Here is a 20,847-nt window from a genome sequence, read left to right on the forward strand (position 1 = left end):
CTCAATTTATGTAAAGCCCCGTACCTGTCCTGTCCCATGCTAGTTGTAGAAGGTGATGGATGCATACACAAAGGCAGGACAGAATCCTTAACCTAAGACGTTTCGATTAAGCTGGGGAAGACAAGGAATAGGTATGAAATGGTAACAAAAAAGATTACATGGCAAAATATGCTCCACAGATAATAAAATCAGTGAGCATCAGAAAGAAAATAGGTTAGTGGGTACTGGAGCACTTTATGAATGAGAATAGGATATGTGAAGTTTAAGTGGCTATATTTGAATGAAGTGATACAGTATTGGCTGGAAAAGAAGCTATTAGGCAAGTAATAGTCATGAAGGTTTTATGTAGCACTTTATTCCCATTTCCATGTTGAATATAGTTCAACATGTCAAAAAAAAAATGTCCTGCAGACATCTCAAACGTCAAATTAATGTATCAGCTTCCTACACAAAAATTCTCCATATTTGTATTAATGTAATTATCATCCCCTAAAAAATGACATTTTATTCCCACTGATATTTTGTTTAAACTGTTAAAGTCTGTGAATTCCTTCTCAACAATGTCTTGTGTTTCAATTTCATCCTTTTTCTTCTTTGCCTAAATTCTAGTTCAGGTCCTCATATTTCTTTCATATCTCATTTTCTTTAGGTCCCCTGATGTGGGTCTCGATTCCAAATGAAATTAATCACTTTCATTAATTAGACGTTTTCAACATTTTCTAAAACTTTAGCTACTATTACTTAGCTTATACACAGGAAACACTGAAGAATGCATCTTTTTTCTCAAATAAACCACTTCTCTGGTGTCTAAGAAAGTATTCCTTTTCTAAGCAGTCTCCTGCCTAGATCTTTACCTGCTGAAATCCCGCTTAACCCTTTAAGGTCCATCTCAAATCCAACTTGCTATGGAAATACTTTTCTTAATATGCAAACGAGCTTTCCCCCTCACTCTTGCTGGTAACAAGTATTTGGACTGATACTTGGACTTCTATTATTTTTTAATTACCCCTATAACTTGCTCATAAACATCTTAAAGGAGACTCTTAATACTTTTAGCACCTCTGTGATCTTTAGTCTTACACAATGTACTAACAGACACCTAAAAAAGTTGTTGATTGACAAAATGAAGAATATGAGCTAAATTAATTGGAAATGAGGAAGATGGTAGTAGGTTCTGAAACAGGACTGTGCAGAACTTTCTACAATTATGAAAATGTTCTATCTCTATGTTGTCCCATATAGTGGCTACTAGCCATAAGTTTAATGTTGCTAGTTTGGTGAAATAAAATTTTAATTTCAATTAAAATTTAAATAAGGATGTTTGTCTAGAGGCTACAGCACAATTCTAGACTAAGGGAACGAAATGAGAAAACATTTCAGGAATAATCTGGCAAGGAAAAAAAGTAAGAATGGAAAATAAGAGCAGGTCTAAGATGAAAAGGGAAAATTAAGAGGAAATGTTTTCTACCACAATGGTGGTAGTTATCAATAAAAATGGCAAATCAGGCGAGCTGGTGATACTCATCTTGCATCAGTGTCTTTGTTGGCACTAATCCATTACATGGAATACTTCTCTACTCTTAAAATCCTGTTTCCTTAAAGAGCCAGTGTGAGGGAGCACTGTATTATGTAGTGGCTTTTACTTTGCTTTGAAAAGAAGAAAAAAATAGGTCAAACTTCCTGTCCCCAGCCCCAACCTTCAAATGGAGGTTATGGAGACAGAAGTCCAAAATACAAAAATGATTTAGGTCAGCCATTCTGTTTTCTGAGAAGTTGGGAAGAAACACAAATTTGTAGCATAGTAAGGAATCTAGGCTGTAAAAGATGTATACCCTACAGTTAATTTGGGGCCACCTTAGTCTTCAATGTTACTGATAATGTTCTGAGGTCAAACTCTATAAAACTTCTTAATCTCTATCCTTTTGTCCAATGCATCCTCTATTTTTCATTGTTTATCCAAGGATATGTTCTCCAAAATCTTTTTAGTATTAAAGACTCAATGTATGCCTTGACACAGTGAATTTCAGAATGGAGATATACTTCCCATGACTCTTTATCATCAATCTATCACTACATAGAGATCTTAACCTTATACCTGTAAATAAAACCAGCCCATTTGTGAAACGTCTTAAAATTTTCTCTACGTTGTCATGCCAATCTGTCTTAACATGTTATCCCTATTACAATTAAGGTTACTGTCCTCTCATAATATAGGAAAGTCTTGGGTAGTACTACTTTTCCTTACTACTTTTTTTTTTCCCCCTGAGGTCCATCTACACTATTTATTTCACTTTCCTATTGCAACTATTCAAAACAGTTACTGATATTTTAATTTTAAATTTATTCATTATAAGTGGATATAAGTACCTGATGCCTTGTTTTCTAGTGATGTGTCTAACCAGTTACTCCTTGAAACACTGGCTGTAAACCAGTATTTTCTTTCAATTTTCCTCTTATTGTTAGGACGTTATTTGATATCTTTAAAGTTTTATGTGAAGGTAGATATTATCTATGACTTTCATTTTAGTATAAAAAGGGGCTATAAAAATACTATAAAAAGTGACTTGAGAACTAGTGACCTGACTTTGTGTATTCCTTTCAAGACTATGGTACATGTGTATGCTTCTCTTTACCACAGTGTGTATTTTTCTTTGTGAAGTCCTTGAATACTGGGACTGTATTTTTACACTTGCATTCCCCAAAGAGCCCATCATAATGCCCAGGCTCTTAATGCCTGTGTATGAAGTAAAGATCATGGCTTCTACTTGGCTCACATAAGATTGTCTCTTTATCACTGATATTCTAAGTTTCACTTCAAAGTATGTACATGGATTATTTAGTATCTGTAGAACTTGTGCTCCTTGAATCTAAGGAGCTGAATTTTTCATCAATTCTGAACAGTTCTCAGCCATAATCCTTTCATGACTTTATTTTTCAGACTTTTAAGATATATGTAAATAGTTTCCTCATTACATTCTCCAGGTTTCTGAACCTTCCTTCCATGTTTTAATTTTATTCTCTCTCTGCTATATTCTGGTAACTTCCTCAGATCAGGTTTCTAATGCACTTTTCTGCTGTCCCTAACCTGTCTAATATGTTCAGTGAATCTGTAATGTCACCATGCTTTTAATTTTTAAATTTGTTTGGGTTTCTGAACATCTACTTATTGCTTTTTTGGTAGCATTATATCCTTAGGGTTTTGAATCCTTTTATTTAAAGATTTTATTTTGAACATTATTTAATAGCCTCCCTTAAAATTTCACCTAGAGTTCTTGAATCCTGCTGCCATATAATATCTGCTGGCTAATTTGCAGACTGTTTCCTCCTCTAATTTATAAATTTTATAATTTGCAATTTGAGTTCGTCCTCGTGAGGCATTACCTATAGGAATCCTGTGCAACCAGGGTTGAAAGCATATTAGTTTGTTGCTTCTGCTATGTACCATAAAAAAGTTCCAGACCCCTTAAAAATACTACTTTCTCACTTTGAAGGGTTCACAGATTCCACTGGTTATATAAATTCCAATTCCACAGCCAGGCGAGCTGCTGGCCCATGAAGAGAGATTTGAAAGACAGCGATCCCTTCACTTCCAGGGAGTTCAGTGAATGACAGATATTTGCTTTCTTGACGCTTCCGTGCAATGATAAAAAAGTTGTTTCCAATTTGCCCTTTTAGGGAGAAAGCAGTCCTTTGAGAGTCCTGGCACTTTATGTGTGAAAATCCAATACTAGACCTTGCTTCTTGCCCATGAGTGGATGTTAAAACCCAAGACCTATTACAGAAACCATCAACATCTGGTCCTATCACTCCTCTATAGTTCTAATGCTTCAGTTTTTGACCATTTGGGATTTCTCTCACTTTCTTGCAAGATGAGCCATGTATTTAAAAGGATGTTTATTAAATTGTTGAGTCAGAAGAGGCAGTATAACATAGAAAATGCTATACAGAAAAAACCCCTGGGGTCTGGTCACAGCTTTGTCATACAGTGAATTTGTAACCTAGAACAAACAACTAGATTTTTGACGTTATTCTTCATTTGCAAAATAGGAATACCATCTGAAGATTCCTATGAGATAACCATGAGGATCAAATGATGTAATGAATTTGAAAACTCTACAAACCACAAAAGCACCCTATAAACACAGGGTATTTTGAATACTAACAGAAATTATGACAAATTTTCTTTTCTTTTGCCCAGTAAGATTCCGAACAACCAGAATTACTCTAGTGATTCTTACAAATTCTAAGCCTGTGTGTGTGTGTGTGTATGTGTGAAAATGAGAGAGAGAGAGAGAGAGAGAGAGAGAGAGAAAGATAGCTGGGAAAAGCTAAGGGTCTGCTTCCCATAAAGCTACGGAATTTGCAAATAATTTCAGAATATTCCTAGGCTCCCTGGAAGCAGGGGTGTTAATAAATGAATCTTGCACTGAGAACCTCTGTTCTAGATAAAGGTAAATTTAGGTGGTAGCTATAAACAAAGAAGATTAAAAAATATGTACATGACATTGACAGACCCAGTGTTTAATCTTCACAAATCTGTAAAAATCTCCAAACAAAACAACACAGTAATATGCCAGATCTCTACTTACCTATCTGGATTTATTAGAGATCGTATAGTAATAGCAGCCTTTAAACGCTGCTTGACATCTAGGTAACTAGAAGGCTCATCAAACATGAAGCTATGAAAAATAAAAATAAAAGCAAATATAATAAGTCTGAAAGACAAGACATTCTACCTTGCATATTATTTTAAAGCACTGTAGTATCAAGAGCTTCTGATTTAACCACAACAAAAATCTCCAATAGTAATTAAGAGTCTACTTGTAATGGTAAAAATTCCTGTATTCTGTTCAGAAGTAGAAAGAAAAAAATTACAGAAAGCATGATTATACACCAAGTTTGGAGAGGGTCTACCAGTTTAGGCTAATTTACAAATTGGTAACTTCTCATAAAAAGTATTCTGATATAGTCTCAAGTAGTTTGGAGAGCTTTTCTCTTAAGTCAGCTGCATGTAAGCACAGTTTTTTGGAGGGTATTGCAAGAATTTATAGAATACTTCGTGGAGAAGTTAGCCTTCACCAGACAACAGGGCAGAAATGTGGAAAAAGGAGCAATAAATATCTGGGAGGAAAGACATTAAACGTAGGAAGGAAATGTTCCTCTCTTCTCTCGCACATGGCATGCCACAGTGATCTACGGTGATTTAAAAAACCTCGTGTTTTGCTTCCGATATTAAAAAGCTTGCTAGCCTGGCTGGAGGGCTTAAGTCTTAAAATCTTTTCACATAAAAAGAGGACTTAGGCCGGGCGCAGTGGCTCACACCTGTAATATAAGTACTTTGGGAGGCCGAGGCAGGCGGATCATGAGGTCAGGAGATTGAGACCATCCTGGCTAACATGGTGAAACCCCATCTCTACTAAAAATACAAAAAAAAAAAAAATTAGCCAGGCATGGTGGCGGGCACCTGTGGTCACAGCTACTCAGAAGGCTGAGGCAGGAGAATGGCGTGAACCCGGGAGGTGGAGCTTGCAGTGAGCCAACATCGCACCACCGCACTCCAGCCTGGGCAACAGAGTGAGACTCCGTCTCAAAAAAAGAGGGCTTAGATGATGAATAACTGACTTTATATAAAAATTTCTGGCACCTATCAGTTATAAACTATCTAAATAAATAAAGATTTTCCCCTGTGAATATAACAGGGAAAATGGGTAGTGGATACACAACTGCTTCAACATCCTACCTTGAAATTAGGGCCTTAGATACTATTTCTATTAATTTCTCTCAAAACCATTCCTCTATTAGCAGCATTACAACTGAAAACTCTACAATATGGATGAAGATAAACAAAAATTGTAAAGTAACCTACATATCAGCTTTCTGTATGCAAACGACAGCACAAGCAAATCTCTGCAACTCTCCTCCTGAAAGATCTTCAACATTTCGTTCTTTTAGGTGGGTTAAATCTACAAAGAACATAGAGGCATTGTGCTCAATGTATTTCACCTCTTCCAGGTAAAACGTATACTGCATGTCATCGTTTGAAGTTTGAAAGCTATTTCAGTTGAAAATTGTTTAAAGTAAATATAACAATTACTGGAGATTTTCCCACTTATTTCAGGAATCCACATAAAGATGTCTACTTTCATCACTTAAGTTTGGGGCCTACTGAAATATATACACAAAATGGCTGGGCGCAGTGGCTCACGCCTGTAATCCTAGCACTTTGGGAGGCTGAGGCGGGTGGATCACCTGAGGTTGGGAGTTCAAGACCAGCCTGACCAACATGGAGAAACCCTGTCTCTACTAAAAATACAAAAAATTAGCTGGGCGTGGTGGCGTGTGCCTGTAATCCCAGCTACTTGGGAGGCTGAGGCAGGAGAATCGCTTGAACTTGGGAGGTGGAGGTTGTGGTGAGCCAAGATTGTACCACTGCACGCCAGCCTGGGTAACGAGAGTGAAACCCCATCTCAAAAACAAACAAACAAACAAACAAACAAAAAACATACATATATATGTGTGTGTGTGTGTGTGTGTGTATATATATATATATATATACACACACACTCACACACAAAATAAACACTTACCAAGCTGCTGACATACAACTGCCTGTGTCTTTGTTTCATCTTTTCGGTCCAAAATAGATCCCACTGTCCCCTGCCACAATATACCAAAAATAGTTACTATTTTCTTTCAATATTAAAAAAGAATCACAAAGTAAAACACATTTATTTTGATATGTCTTTTATACTTCTATCAATATCCATTAAATTCCCTCTATCAAAAACCGACCTTTGCAGCCTTAGGAATCTGGTCTACATATTGAGGTTTGATGATGGCTTTTAGGTCATCTTCTAGAATCTTGGTAAAGTAATTCTGTAACTCAGATCCACGGAAATAAGTCAAAATCTCTTGCCAGTCAGGAGGATCCTAAAAAAAAAAATACAGAATCACGTGAATTTAATAATACAAAGACAAAGAGGATGAAAGATATAGGAAATAGAACATATTTGCAAATAGAATACTTGTGGCTTTTAACTTAAGATTGGAGGCAAACATAATTAATACAAGTCTCCTTTCCCTATAAGAGCAAAGAAAGAAAACAGAACAGATACTATGTCATTCAAAACCAGATTCCCAACACCCAGGACATAGAAAGGCATCTAATAAGAGGTTAAGCTAGAAGGAATGTTTCCTGCTCATATTTTCAAAACAAGTGAAAATGTTTTCAAGTATCCAAGAAATCTTTCTGGATACTTAACCAAGGATTCAGAAACGAAATGTAAAATACACTTATGATTTATTCGAACAATTAATAGGGTGGCATCCACACTCTGGTGAAGCTCCATTTTATAATATCTACAAATAAAAATATCTAACTTAAGAACATTACACAGTGGCTCCTAAATTTCTTTATGTACTAAAGTTGGAAATTTACCATTCATAAGTCAAAAGCCTAATCAAACTATTCACTGCAACAAAAACTAATTGAGCTATTTTTACATTATTGGGACAAATTAAATAGAAACATGTGTAATATAGCAGAATCAAGCAGAATTCTGCGTCAGATCAAGGCTTAACAACTCAGAATTTTCAGTTAAGTAACATTAACAGATTTTTAGTTAAAAAGTACAAAAGAGCTTTATTTATAAATTTCGCAGCATTAATTCCACAAATAATCCTGAAAATAAGAATATTTAAAAAATACACATATCACTTCCCCCACAAAATCTCATAAAACTGACTCGATATTAATTTTTACAAGGTGATAATACGTACATCGTACTTTCCAAGGTTTGGCTTTTGTTTTCCTGCTAAAATTTTTAAAGCAGTTGACTTTCCAATACCATTAGTACCAACTAATCCCAAAACTTCACCTGGACGAGGGATAGGCAACCTGTTACAAGTATACAAAAATAATAAAACAACTCAGACTTACATAGAAAAAGCCACATAACATCAGAATGATATATTTTAATGCACTTGCACTTCACATACATCCATTAATAAGTTAAGAAACATATACCAGATATTATTGGCTATTAGAAAAAAAACAGCCAAGATTAACTTACGCTGTTAATTGTTAGAAATGCATCCATAAACAACATTATTTCAAGTTTTATTTATTCAGTTTTCAAAGTTCATCCTAAAGTAAATTTCTTCTTTACATGTAAGGCTCAGTTTTAATGTTTAACAAAATGCTTTGGTAAAAATTACATAGCAGGTGCACCCTCACAATGTCTTTCTTTTCTCGCCTGCCATTTACTTACTAAGGAGAGAAGTGCCACATCAACCAGAAATATTCCACTTCATTCTCCCTGCTGCAGTACGCTCCTTAAAGCTGGCAGGTTGAGAAACACTTTTTTATTAGTAAAATCTAGACTCCTAGATTCAAAGTATTAGTGTTCAGCAGATAAAAATCCCAAACTAAGGATTTGTGACTTGTATTATTATTTTGTCCAAATTCAAAGTGATATTCTCTGTAGCTCATCAAATTAATGGATAAACAAAATCAAAGGCAAGTTCCTTTAAAAGTTATTCTGGGTATAAGGGTACTAGGAACAACAGTGACTCTCAGTCCCAGTTGTATATGAGAGTCACCTGGGACTTTTTCAATAAACTAAGGTCCAGACCTGACAATGTAATTAAACTGGGCTGAAAGCTGGACATTAGTAGCTTTAGAAAGTCCCATGGATAATTGCAATGTTAGCCAGAATGAACCACAGACATATACCGTATGATTCTGCATGATGTTATAATATTGTATTTTCCTTTAGTGACTAGTTAATAGCATTTCTCCCAACTTCTGCATTTCTCTTAAAATCCCAAATGTATTTTATGCTTAACTCGACAGAAGAGGAATCTTGATGTGAAAATATACCTGTGAAGTTTGAAGGCATTGGCACAATATCGATGTGTGGTTTCTTTTTCCAGGTTGCTTGGTAGATTGACAATTGATAAGGCGCCAAAGGGGCATTTCTGTTATTTAAAGAATTAATTTTTGTATTAATTTGTAGACATATACACATAACTAAAATGGATTAAAAATATTTTTATAAGCAATCTTCTAAACATGAGGACTTTCATAAATATGTGAAATATTGTTACATTTCCTTTTACTATTTACTTAAAAATAAAAGGTTCCTTGAACATTAGAATCGTATCAATTGTCTCTCAGTATATGTGGGGAAAATTGTTCCAGGACTGCCGAGTACACCAAAATTGGCACATACTCAAGTCCTGCAGTCAGCCCTGCAGAACCTGAGTAAAAGAAAAAGTCAGCCCTTTCTAAAATGGTTTTGCATCCTGCAAATACTCTATTTCCAATTGGCATTTGGTTGGGGGGAAAAAATCCATATGTATGTAGATCTGTATAGTTTGAACCTGTGATTTCACGGGTCAATTGTAACTTGATATTCCCTTTAGTGATGGGCATAATCCTATACATTTATTTTATTTTATTTTATTTTATTTTTTTGAGACGGAGTCTCGCTCTGTCGCCCAGGCTGGAGTGCAGTGGCCGGATCTCAGCTCACTGCAAGCTCCGCCTCCCGGGTTCGGGCCATTCTCCTGTCTCAGCCTCCTGAGTAGCTGGGAGTACAGGTGCCCGCCACCTCGCCCGGCTAGTTTTTTGTATTTTTTAGTAGAGACGGGGTTTCACCGTGTTAGCCAGGATGGTCTCGATCTCCTGACCTAGTGATCCGCCCGTCTCGGCCTCCCAAAGTGCTGGGATTACAGGCTTGAGCCACTGCGCCCGGCCAATCCTATACATTTAAAGAGTGCTTAATACTTATTGAAAAACCTTGTAGAATTTGAGGCTCTTCGTTTGGTTTTGTTAAAACATATTAGATAAGGGGAGGCTAAGAGGCAAGTCAACAAAAAAGTCACTGAATATATGACTTCATATTCTTTCCAAAACAGATGTTCTCCCTCTGTTTCCTTCAATTATTACTGCCCTTGTATGCTTCCTATTATACCCTGTAAAGTCGTTTGAGGTCACGGATCTTATCCTTTTTTGGGCTATTTCCATCCCACCAATAGCTAGCACATTTGTACAGACCAGGGATTAATGTCTTTCCATTATGATTTTTATCTATCCTATATGAAAAACATACTTGAATTCTTGAAGTCAATTCACATTAAAAAACAAAACACAACACGACAAAACAAAACACATAGGCTTATTCAAATAACATTTGACCGTAAGGTGACTGTCCAAGGAACAAGAATGACAAAAACAGGAAAGTCATTTAAAAATGGTAACGTGGGTAGAAAAATTTCTCATAAGTACAGGCAACTACAGGGGTACATGCAAAGATTATAACCTCATATTATTAAAGATCTGCTCAGCAGACATGTTCAATGAGCTCAGGGGACCAATTCAACGTTTCTGTGTTTAGAGATTCCAGGGAATTTCCATTTTATATGTTACAAAAACAGAGAATTACTCTTGTTTTCTAATAAAGAAATAAATAAAGAAAAAATAATAAAGAAATAAAGAGGCCCTCTAACCAAAACTATTAAGTTTTTACAAATTATATTTTTCTACCAGTGGAGTTACCTCCATTATCCTCTTCTCGTAAATATACATAGAATGCTTATATGCTGCAAGTGATTTAAACTTATTTAATCCTACAAGGAAAAAAATATCCACTGTTTATATATGAGGTGCATTATAATATCTTAGTGTTCAGGAATTATACATTACTTCCCCACTCTCAGAGAATCATCTCATTAGTATGTTTTGAGCCACTCAAGAGTACATCCAAATTTTAAATTTTAAATTAATCTAATTTTCTTACAGCAGTGAAGAAAGAGAATAGATACTCTAGTGCTCAAAACCAGATTCCCAGCACCCAGGGTACAGGCAGGTATCCAAGAAGAGATTAGTAAATATTTGCTGGAAGGAATGCTTCCTGTTTATATTTTCAAAGCAAGTGAAAATGTTACAGGTATCCACAAAATCTTTCTGGATACTTAAACAAGGATTCAGAAACCAATGTGAAATATACACGATTTACTTGAACAACAGCATGGTATCTGAACTCTGGTGAAGCTCCTTTTCATAATATCTACAAACAGAAAGATCTAAATTAAGTATGTTACACATTAGCTCCCAAATTTCTTTTATGAACTAAAGTTGGAAATTTACCATTCAAGAGTCAAAAGCCCAATCAAACTATTCAAGGCAACAAAAACTATTAATAATTGAGCTATTTTAAGTATTACACTATTGGGAAAATTCAATAGAAGCATGTGTAATACAATAGAAGAAACACTTAAGAATTAGGCTAAATTTTAAAGTTTTTGGCTGTATGCATTTCTGTTTAAAAGGTGTGAATTTAAAATCCAATACGGACTTAGAAGAAACATGTAATGTGATGGTAATGTCCTTATAAAGAGGTGAAAAAAAGAGAAATTTTGGCTGGAAATGGCTTTATAGAGTACAGCAAGAGTAACTTTTAAAAGGGGTGCTTTAATTAATTTAAAAAAGCAACAATGTCACTGATATTAGAATAACACTTTCCTAAACTTATATTCTCTATTCATTTGCTTTATACTTTGCCTCACTTAAAGGAGTTATAGCATAGTACCCAGAATTTTCAGATTTCAGTTTTAGGTTACACATTTGATCCAGTAAATAAAATATTACTTACCTTAATACAGATACCACAACCAATACAAAGAGTTTCGGAAATCCATGCTATTTTGCTCTGGGGTGTAACCTCTATGCATAATTTTCCTGGTAAAGGAAAAGATATAATTAAGCCATTTCCCTTTATCTTCTAATTTTCCAAATACTGTTATTTAGGCAATGCTGGTTCTAAATTTCCATACAGAAGCAGATTTTCAAAAACAAAGGCCACGCAAAGAAATACATTTGAGATAATGCCTTAAATCAGTGCTTTGTGGGGACAGATTTGTAATCACTTATATGAATATCCTTGTTTGATAACAGGGAGATGACTTTAAAATATATTTATTTTACTTAATTTACTACTGGGGAAGAAAATATGCTAGTAAAAATATGAATATCCTGAAATATTTTTAAGCTGATTAACCTAAATTTTAAATTCAAAAAACAAAATATGCCTTGAAAATGGTAAGGCAGACCATGAAAAGAATGAACTACTGTAGCCAGATCAGTAAAACTCCAAAAAGGTATGCAGTCATCCAATATACAGCTAAAATTAAACATGATATTAGGGATAATGGAATTTCTGAATAGCAAAGGAGACAATAACAGATGACAACTAAAGTTTCTAAGTTTCAGTAATTTTAAGATTCAGTAATTCTAGGCCTCATTCGTACATTTACAATTACTTAAGATAGCCCTTAAGGATGACCAATAATTTTTCAACTGAATTGCTGGAAATTTATCTAACCTTCAAAGTATAGCTAAACCTTATGAATAGTCATTCTTATTAAGCTCTTTGTTCATTTTTTAAATATGAAAATACTGTCAAAGTTTATTGTAACCCATCTTCCATTAAATTACAATTACTATATATAATATTAAAGTAATTACAAGATTTTGTAGATTTCAAGATCAGTAAGCTGAACTCTGCTTTGAGTTCACATCCAATACACTTTTAAATACTGATGTATTATTCTACAATTTGGTCTTTCTTTTAAAAATAGGATCCTTTAGTCACAAAGCAATAAAAGAAATTTAGAACAAACTAGTTTTCTTGTCTTCACAGTTTATGAAACTAATGGTGAACACAAAGTATACGCTAATGCCCGTAAAGAACTATCAAACCAGTTGATTTCTTTCACGGTTTTCTTTTATACTTAAATGATCCACAGAACAGCTTACCCATTCGAACTACAGGACAACTCTTTTTGCATTCCTGTCGGCATTTCTTAGGTTTACATTTGTCATGGTTGACAATAGCAATTCTCGTTAATTTGTCTGCCATAACTGTGCAAAAGAATATCCAGCTCTTCTATGAAAGAAAAAATAACAAATTCGATGCAATTAGTTAAGGGAACTAATTTGCATACATGAAAGACAGGAAAACATAAATGATCATTATATGGAGATGAAATGATTATCTGCAAAAAAATATAAATTTTGACAGTAAAAATTATAAAATAATCTATAATCTAGTAAGGTTGGGAAAATCAAATTTTACATATATACTTTAATCAGATTTACATAAGAAAAAATGCCATTTACAATAGCAACAAAAAGAAAATCTCTAAGAATATACTCAACAAGATATATACACAAGAAAACTTTAAAACAACACTGAATGACATACATGACCTGAACAAATAACATGCTATCTCAGTTTTTATAATAAAGAATAGTTAATATCACAGATTTACACCCTTCCTGAATTTATATATTTAATTCAATCTCATGTGAAAAAACAAACAAAAGAACCCCATACATGTGGTGGTGTGTGCCTGTGGTCCCAGCTATTCTGGAGGTTGAGGTGGGAGGATTACCTGAGCCTAGGAGGTGGAGGTTACAGTGAGCTGAGATCATGCCACTGTACTCCCGCCTGGATGAGACAGTGAGATCCTGTCTCAAAAAAACCAAAAAAAAAAACCAAAAAAAAAAAAAAACCCAACCCAGACAAAGCAAATCTAAAGCTCTAATGGAAAAAGAAGTATTAATAGCCAGGAAAACTGAAAAAGGGGAAGCAGGATGGGGGAAATCCCACAAGCTCTTCTCCCAAACTAAGCATTACTTCACGTTGTATATATCTGACTATAATGACACTGACAGAAATGGCAAATAATTATAATAGCAATGAAATTAAAAGGAGACCAAGTAACTATATGTATATACTATGCTCACTTTTAAAGCTTTTAGAAGTCTTGATTTTCCAATTTAATCAATTACATAGCATTAACATCAAAGTGAACTTAAAAATCTTTTACAATGTTGGGCTTAGTGGTGCAGAAATTAATTTCCTTAGAATGGTGATTAAAGTAAAAAATTACAAAAAGTGCCTTAATACTGAAGTTTATTCCAATATGTAATGAACGAATCTGAAACCAAGACTATCCATTTAGAAAGACATCATGTCTTTTTCTTACTGTGATAATCAATCTTGATTTTTTTTCTTTTTTTGATAGACTGCTTCCCTTTGTAGACATCTCAAGTCTTTTCACACTCATCAATATCATTAGGCTTGGACGGGGATAAGAGATCTTGCTCCTCAATGCTGTCCTAGACTATTATCTCTCCCTCCTCCCTAAAAAGTTTTATGTCTCAATTATCTAACTGCTTTAGTTAGTAGTGACCACCAGATCACTCCCTTTCATTCTTTGAAGATTTCAGCCCCTCTGTCAACTTTCACACACTCTTTTACAACACTTGACATAGTTCTTGGTGATTTCAATATGCTCACAGATGACCCTCCTGTCCTCTCATTTATTAACCCCTCTCCTCAAATAGCTTGTCTTCTACCCTGCCACGGCCATTCATTTTTTTCTGGTTACATCGTAGACCTTATTATTACCGGTAACTGCAATCCTTCTATAACCTCAACTTCAAAAACTCCATTCTCCAACCGCCACTCTTTATTTTTCAGTTCACCCTCTACTACACAACAATCCATCAACCCTGATTCCTCCATTCTCCAAACCTTTCATTATCTCTTGATTCTATCATATTTCCACTGTCCCTCAGCTCTTGGTGTTTTTATTTTCCTTCTTACCCAGCTAAAATACCCTTAATCACAATCTTGGTTAAATTAGACTCTTCACCTGCACACACAGAGCTGAAAATGGGTAGGGAAAAAAAACACAAAGCCTGCTGACTAGTCTCCCTTTAAATCCATCATCTCAAATGGACCCTTATGCCAACCAGCAATCACACCATATGTATTTCCCTAGCTAAAACCATTTGTACACTAGAAGACAGTCCATAAGAATGTCCCAACAATTCTCCCTTCTGTCTTTAACTTCAGCAATTATTCTCTCCACTGGCTAATTCTTATCAGCATTCAAGCATTCTATTATCTGACCCCATGGTCTCCCATTGTTTTATCTCTCCTTCTTCAAGACTATTTCAAAGAGTTGCTTATACTCAATGTCTCAAATTTCTTGCTACATGCTCTCTGGAATCCATTCTAGGCTCTAGAGCCCATCATTTCATCAAAACAACTTGTTGAGCCATCATTGTTCTTCACATGGCTAAAACAAATGTTTACCAGACCTTAATTCACCTGACCAATCAATTGCATTTGACACAAATAAACACTTTTCCTACTAGATAAAAACCCTTTAACTTGGTTTTAGGATACAACACTAATCTGGTTTTCCTACTACTTTCCTGGTCACTCATCTTCATCTCCCAGGCTTCTAAATGCTGAGAGAGCTCTAAGACTTGGTCATTTTTTTCCACATACACTCATTCCCCAAGGTGTTCTATTCTGGTCTCACAGGTTTAAATTCCATTTATATATTGCAAATTTCCAAATTTCTATCTTTAGTCAGGATACCTCTCTTGAACCCTTCCTGCCCGCTTAACATCTCTGGAAGGCTTAAGAGGAATCTCCCAAATAAGCTCCTGAAATCCTCACCAAAATTTCAGCAGTCTTGCCCATTTTGTTAGATGGCAACTCCTGTCTTCCATTTGCTCAGGCCCAAATCCTTGAAGTCATATTTCTTTTCCACCTAATAATAGCAAATCCCGTTGAAGCTATAAAACATTCAGAATCTGATCTCTTCTCCCGAGTTTGGTGTAAGCTATCATTATCATCTCTTACCAGCATTACTCAAATAGCTTCCTAACAGATCTCTTTGCTTTTACCCTCATCTCTTTCTACTCTAATCCTCAACAGTTCATTCTCAACACAGGAACCAGAGTAAGCCTTTTAAAGAGTAAGCTAGATTATGTCACTCCTCTAATTAAAATCCTGCAATGGCTTCATTCTCAATCTGAGTAAATGCCAAAGTCCTGAAAATAATCAATGAAGCACTGATCAGCCTCTGTTAACTTTCTGATCTCATCTCCAACTACTCTAGCTCTTGTAGTATGGCTCCAGCTACCTTGGCTCTTTGTTGCTCCTAGCACATGACAGGCATGTTCTTACTTCAGGATCTTGGCACTTTCTGCCTGTAATGCTATTACCCCTAGAGAGTTACATGGCTTACTCCTTCCAATCTTTACTATTTCTCAGTAAGTCTTCTCTAACACTACCAAAAAATACACTCAACTGCTTCTTCATCCTTCTTTCTTGCTTTTTCTCCCCAGCTCAACTATATGACACACTATATATTCCATATATATCTGGTGTATATGCACACATCTATTGTGCATGTGTGCATGTATATTCTGTCCCTCTACAAACACACACATTTTTCCCCTCCCCAAGTAGAATGTACTCCATCCATCATGAGGGTAGGACTTTTTGTTCATTCCAGTGGCTGAACCTGTGCCTAGCACACAGGAGATCAAACACTTCTGCTAAATGAATGAGAATATGAATTTAAATATAGTAAATAATTTTCCTATAGGTTATAACTTTAGAAATCTTGCAAGTTACCAATATTTTATAGTGACAGTTGTCCACTAAACTACATACTGAAAAAATAAAAAACCAAACCATTCAAAAGGAGACTAAACGTTCATGTAATAAACACAGGGTTATTCCAATAAACAGGTTGACTCTATTCCTCCAAAAACTGGTCCAGGTCTTGTAAAGATTAGAAGAGGAAGAAATTAGATGACTTGAATTGTCACAAAAAAGCTCTTATTGGGGAAATGACAACTTCCTAGGAAATGAAGATTCTTTAGTAATCTATTAAAACTGGACACCATGCATTCTAATTTAAATACTGAATGCCTTTCTACAAATTACTCAGTGAAAGAGCATAATGAATTTGCCTCCAGGGGATAAATCTTTCATCACGAAATTGCTTAAACTTTATTTCGTTAAACTACTAAAATATTTTTCAAACTATTTTAAAAACCGAAAGACTGTAAAAGACAATTTAAAAAAAAAACATGGGGATCTTGCTATGGTGTCCAGGCTGAATGGACTGATCACAGGACACTACAGACTGGGACTCCTTGGCTCAAGGGATCGTCCTGCTTTAGCCTCCTGAATAGCTGGGACTACAGGTGCATGCCACCACCCTGGCTTGATTTTTACAGAAGAATAAAAACATACCAGAAGTGGTTAATAAACTGATTTATAAAAAAATAGTGATAAATTGTAATGCATTTAAGAAAAATGAACATGGATTCTTTGTAGAACTGTTAATTAACTGTGTAAACACTTTTAATTCAATTTCTGTATCAGTTTCAATAACTGGGGCAAGGGGATTCTCTACTTCTTTTTCAATAGAAAAGTAAGGCACAGTAAAGCTTGGAGAAGAAGATTACAGTTAACAGGCTCCTGTAAACAAAGAAGTATTTGAGGATATTTCAGATTCGAAGATAAAAGTGTTCAAAATTGACACTAGAACAATGACCCTCAGTGTCATTCTTCCAGCTGAGAGGAAAAAAGGAAGTGAGGCATACTTGGAAACATTTACAGTCTAAAACCAAAGTAATTTTAATACTGTGTAAAAGCATTTCAAAGATTGCTGTTAACTAATGATGTTTAGTATCACATGAAATAGTCTAACCCATGCTTATGGTAGTTTATTAGTCTTATAAAACACGTGTAAGTTAGGAGAGGTACACGGCTCTGATTTCAAAGAGTTTTAAGTTTAAGACACTTAGAAGGAACTCTAACTTAATATTGTTTTCTCCCCCTCCCTCCCAATTGTTAAATGCTTTTCCAAACAAACAAACACAAAAACTCCCTTTTTTAAAATAGGGGAGAACTAAGGTTTTACAAAGCTCACAAACTCCAAACAGCTTTTGGTTCAAATACAGCTTTTGGTTCAAATACAGGTTCTGAGCCTTTGGTTACACTAACAAAGCATTATTGTCAGGTGGCTGGTATACAATGAATATTCTCAGAATATGGGACAAACTACTGCAACATAAATGCCACTATCATAAATGACTAGGTAGCAGTCCTGTTGGGAAAGAGTAAAAAAAGATAAAACATGTTATTTGGACAGTTCTTCCTCTTAGAGAATTTTACCATCAAAAAAGGGAAAATAAGCTGATGTAGTTAATGGGAGGTGGGAATTCGGCTTTGGCTGTCATTCATTCACATTACGTATTAAACGTCTACAATGTAAGAACCCCTGAAGAGATAATAAAGGTATTCTGAGTAAAGACATCAACCTTGATCTCAATGAGTATTAGATACAATAAAGGGAAAAATGGATAAGGGGAGAAAGTGCCGAGTAGTATAAAAGCGTACCAAAAAAACTATAGATTTCTACTGGGAAACTACTTGGGACAACCCCAGTCATAGCTGCGTACACGCTGTTCTGAGAAAAGCAGAGCGACATGTGGGCATCATTTCTATAAAGCCTGGGAGTGGACAGGGAGTATTCGACTTCATGGCGGCAAGATGCCATGACTCATTCCACTCACCAAAACGTGGAAGCCACGACTTCCCACAACCAAATATGCACATGTGACAATATATCCATTTTAGGGTGCTGGAGGAGTGTGGGGGTAATAGAGGGTGCTGTGGGTACAGAGGGTGCTCTAAGTTCTAAAGGTGACTTCCTCTCCAGCAGGGTTAGCTCCACGGCGGGAGTGGGGTAAAGGGGGAGTGGAGACTACGGCATCTAGGTCCATTCTCTAAGTCCCTGGCGGGCGTGGCAGGCAACAGCGGCGACAGCCGGGTCGGCTGGACGGGAAGACTGAGGCACCCCCAAGGTCTCGGCGTCGCCCGCGCTCCGGCACTTCCAGCTGTCCCGCAGGAACCGCTGCCACGCGCTGCTGCTGTCTCCGCCACCTAAGGCCTAACCAAAGGCTCTCGGAGAACGTCCCTACAGTCTTTGTAACCTGACAGATGGTAGCTAATAGTCAAACCTCTCTGGGCTATTCACTTACCTGGAGACAACGATCCCCTTCCGGAGGGGAGCACAGAGGCCAAATCTGCTCTTGCCTTCACTTCTCAGCCACACAGCGTGTTCTCACGGCCACCGGCCAAAATGGCGGTGCCCAGCCGCCGCTGGCGCAAGCCATAGGACGTAGTGCGCGCGCGCGACATAGAACGTGAGGCGGAACCCTGGAGGTAGGTAGGGAGAGATGACGTCATTGTGCTGCGACCTTGTTCAACGCCGCTGGCAAAGCCAGGCTGTCCGAGGAGGCCGAGTGGGAGTGTCACAGAGCGGCTGGGGGTCCTGAGAACCTAGTTTCGGCAAGGACCCGGGTCTGGAAACTGTGAGTGTGTGAGCTTTTCTCCGACGTCAAGCGTGGTCCTAGCGTACACAGATGCATTCGCCTCCCCGGTTTCAATCTTTTTTTATGTTCACGCTTTCCTCAAGGCCCGTGGGTCAGGAGTGGAGCCTTAGTTATTCTAGCACGCTAGAGGTGTCAATAGGACCAACAGAGTATGGTCCCGACACGGCTTGCTATTGCGCGCTCTCCTAGGCCTCAACTCCCTCTCATCTGTGTGGTCAGTTCAAGGCCAGGAATCCAATCTTTTCCGAGCTCCGTATTTTATCCACTTGGTGGCGTCCAGTCCCAAGTCCGGCAGTTGAAATCTGCCCTAAAGATGGGCTTTCTTTCTTTCTTTTTTTAGATGAGAGGATATTCAGTTAGTAATGATCATTGCAGGTTAGATAGTCTCGCCCTAGATCTCACCTAACTTGCAGGCAAGTGACAAATAACTAGTTCATGACTGAACCTATTCATCTATTTATTCATTCAGTAAATTACTTATTGAGCATTTAAGCCTCAGGCCTTGCCAACGTTTACAGTCCGTTGTCTCTGCCGTTATTTAGTATCAAATGCTTGTTTGCCGATTAGAGAACAACTTCGGATACGATGGGAGGTGTCAGAACTATTGCACCTATTTTGAATAGCGTATATAACAATGTTCAGTAGCAGTGACTGCGCTACCAAAGCAGTTTTACATATTGTTCACGATCCAATATTGAAGTGTTTTTTCACGTATGAGTAGACTTACTAAAATTAACAAAAGATGTGAAAGATGAGGTCATCCTTTTTAGAATGGGCCACTTATTCACTTCAAAATCTTGAAGCCATTTTCTTGACCTTATCTTCTGTGGTAAGAGCATATGTAAGTGAACTTTTAACATTTTTTCTTTTTCTTTTTCTTTTTTTTTTGGGGGGGGGACAGAGTCTTGCTCTGTTACCCAGGCTGGAGTGCAGTGGCACGATCTCGGCTCACTGCAACCTCCGCCTCCCGGCTCAGGTGATCCTCCTGCCTCAGCCCCTCTGGGACTACAGGTGTGTGCCGCCACACCAGGCTGATATTTTGGAATTTTTTTAGAGACAAGGTTTCACCATGTTGCCCAGGCTGGTCTCGAACTCCTGGGCTCAAGCAATCCACCTGCCTTGGCCTCCAACCTGCTGGGATTACAGGTGTTAGCCACCGGGCTGGGCGTTAAATAAAACTTTGACAGTTAGAGGGCAGGTATGACTGTTCTCTGCATCACTCAATGAATATTTAAAATGAGGATCTTAGGGGGGCGGTGGGATCACATCTGTAGTCCCAGCTACTTGGGAGGCTGAGATGGGAGGATCGCTTGAAGCAAGGTGTTCAAGACCAGCCTGGGTAGCATAGCTAGATCCTGTCTCTAAAAAAAAGAAATTAAGTAAATAAAATGAGGATCAATATTTATATATTCCTAGAATAAGAGTATTTCAGTCTGACTTTTCTAGGGCTAAAAGTCATTTGAATTTTCAGTCATAGAAGTATAGAACTGCATAGCATTGTAGAGTTAAAAATCATCAAGTGAACCTCTTTGATAGGAGAGGAAATAAAACCCAGACCT

The 20,847-nt window shown here is 36.8% G+C and overlaps 2 protein-coding genes across 8 annotated transcripts in view; one reads left to right on the top strand and one right to left on the bottom strand.

Moving 5' to 3' along the window:
- LOC105463410 (ATP binding cassette subfamily E member 1) overlaps positions 1–19,073 on the bottom strand; it is a 30,217-nt gene extending 11,144 nt beyond the window's left edge. Inside the window, exons 1-9 of one of the 2 annotated variants that reach the window (XM_011710471.2) lie at positions 18,935–19,073; positions 12,821–12,950; positions 11,658–11,743; positions 8,882–8,979; positions 7,780–7,897; positions 6,793–6,930; positions 6,588–6,657; positions 5,867–5,963; positions 4,590–4,679 (exon numbers count right to left, since the gene is read on the bottom strand). In XM_011710471.2, coding sequence (XP_011708773.1) covers positions 4,590–4,679; positions 5,867–5,963; positions 6,588–6,657; positions 6,793–6,930; positions 7,780–7,897; positions 8,882–8,979; positions 11,658–11,743; positions 12,821–12,923 — 800 coding nt within the window. In that variant the 5' untranslated portion in view covers positions 12,924–12,950; positions 18,935–19,073. The remainder of the gene's footprint in view (positions 1–4,589; positions 4,680–5,866; positions 5,964–6,587; positions 6,658–6,792; positions 6,931–7,779; positions 7,898–8,881; positions 8,980–11,657; positions 11,744–12,820; positions 12,951–18,934) is intronic. The other variant, XM_011710472.2, reaches the window with a different exon arrangement.
- Positions 19,074–19,132: 59 nt separating this feature from the next.
- Positions 19,133–20,847, top strand: part of LOC105463406 (anaphase promoting complex subunit 10) — a 287,195-nt gene continuing 285,480 nt past the window's right edge. For 2 of the 6 annotated variants that reach the window (XR_011620930.1, XM_071092979.1), the window contains exon 1: positions 19,137–19,267. The gene's annotated coding sequence lies outside the window, so the exon portion shown is untranslated. Of the gene's footprint in view, positions 19,268–20,847 lie in introns of all 6 variants that reach the window. The other 4 variants (XM_071092977.1, XM_011710465.3, XM_071092978.1 and 1 more) reach the window with 4 other exon arrangements.

Source organism: Macaca nemestrina, chromosome 3, assembly GCF_043159975.1.
Source record: "Macaca nemestrina isolate mMacNem1 chromosome 3, mMacNem.hap1, whole genome shotgun sequence".
Classification (NCBI taxonomy): domain Eukaryota; kingdom Metazoa; phylum Chordata; class Mammalia; order Primates; family Cercopithecidae; genus Macaca; species Macaca nemestrina.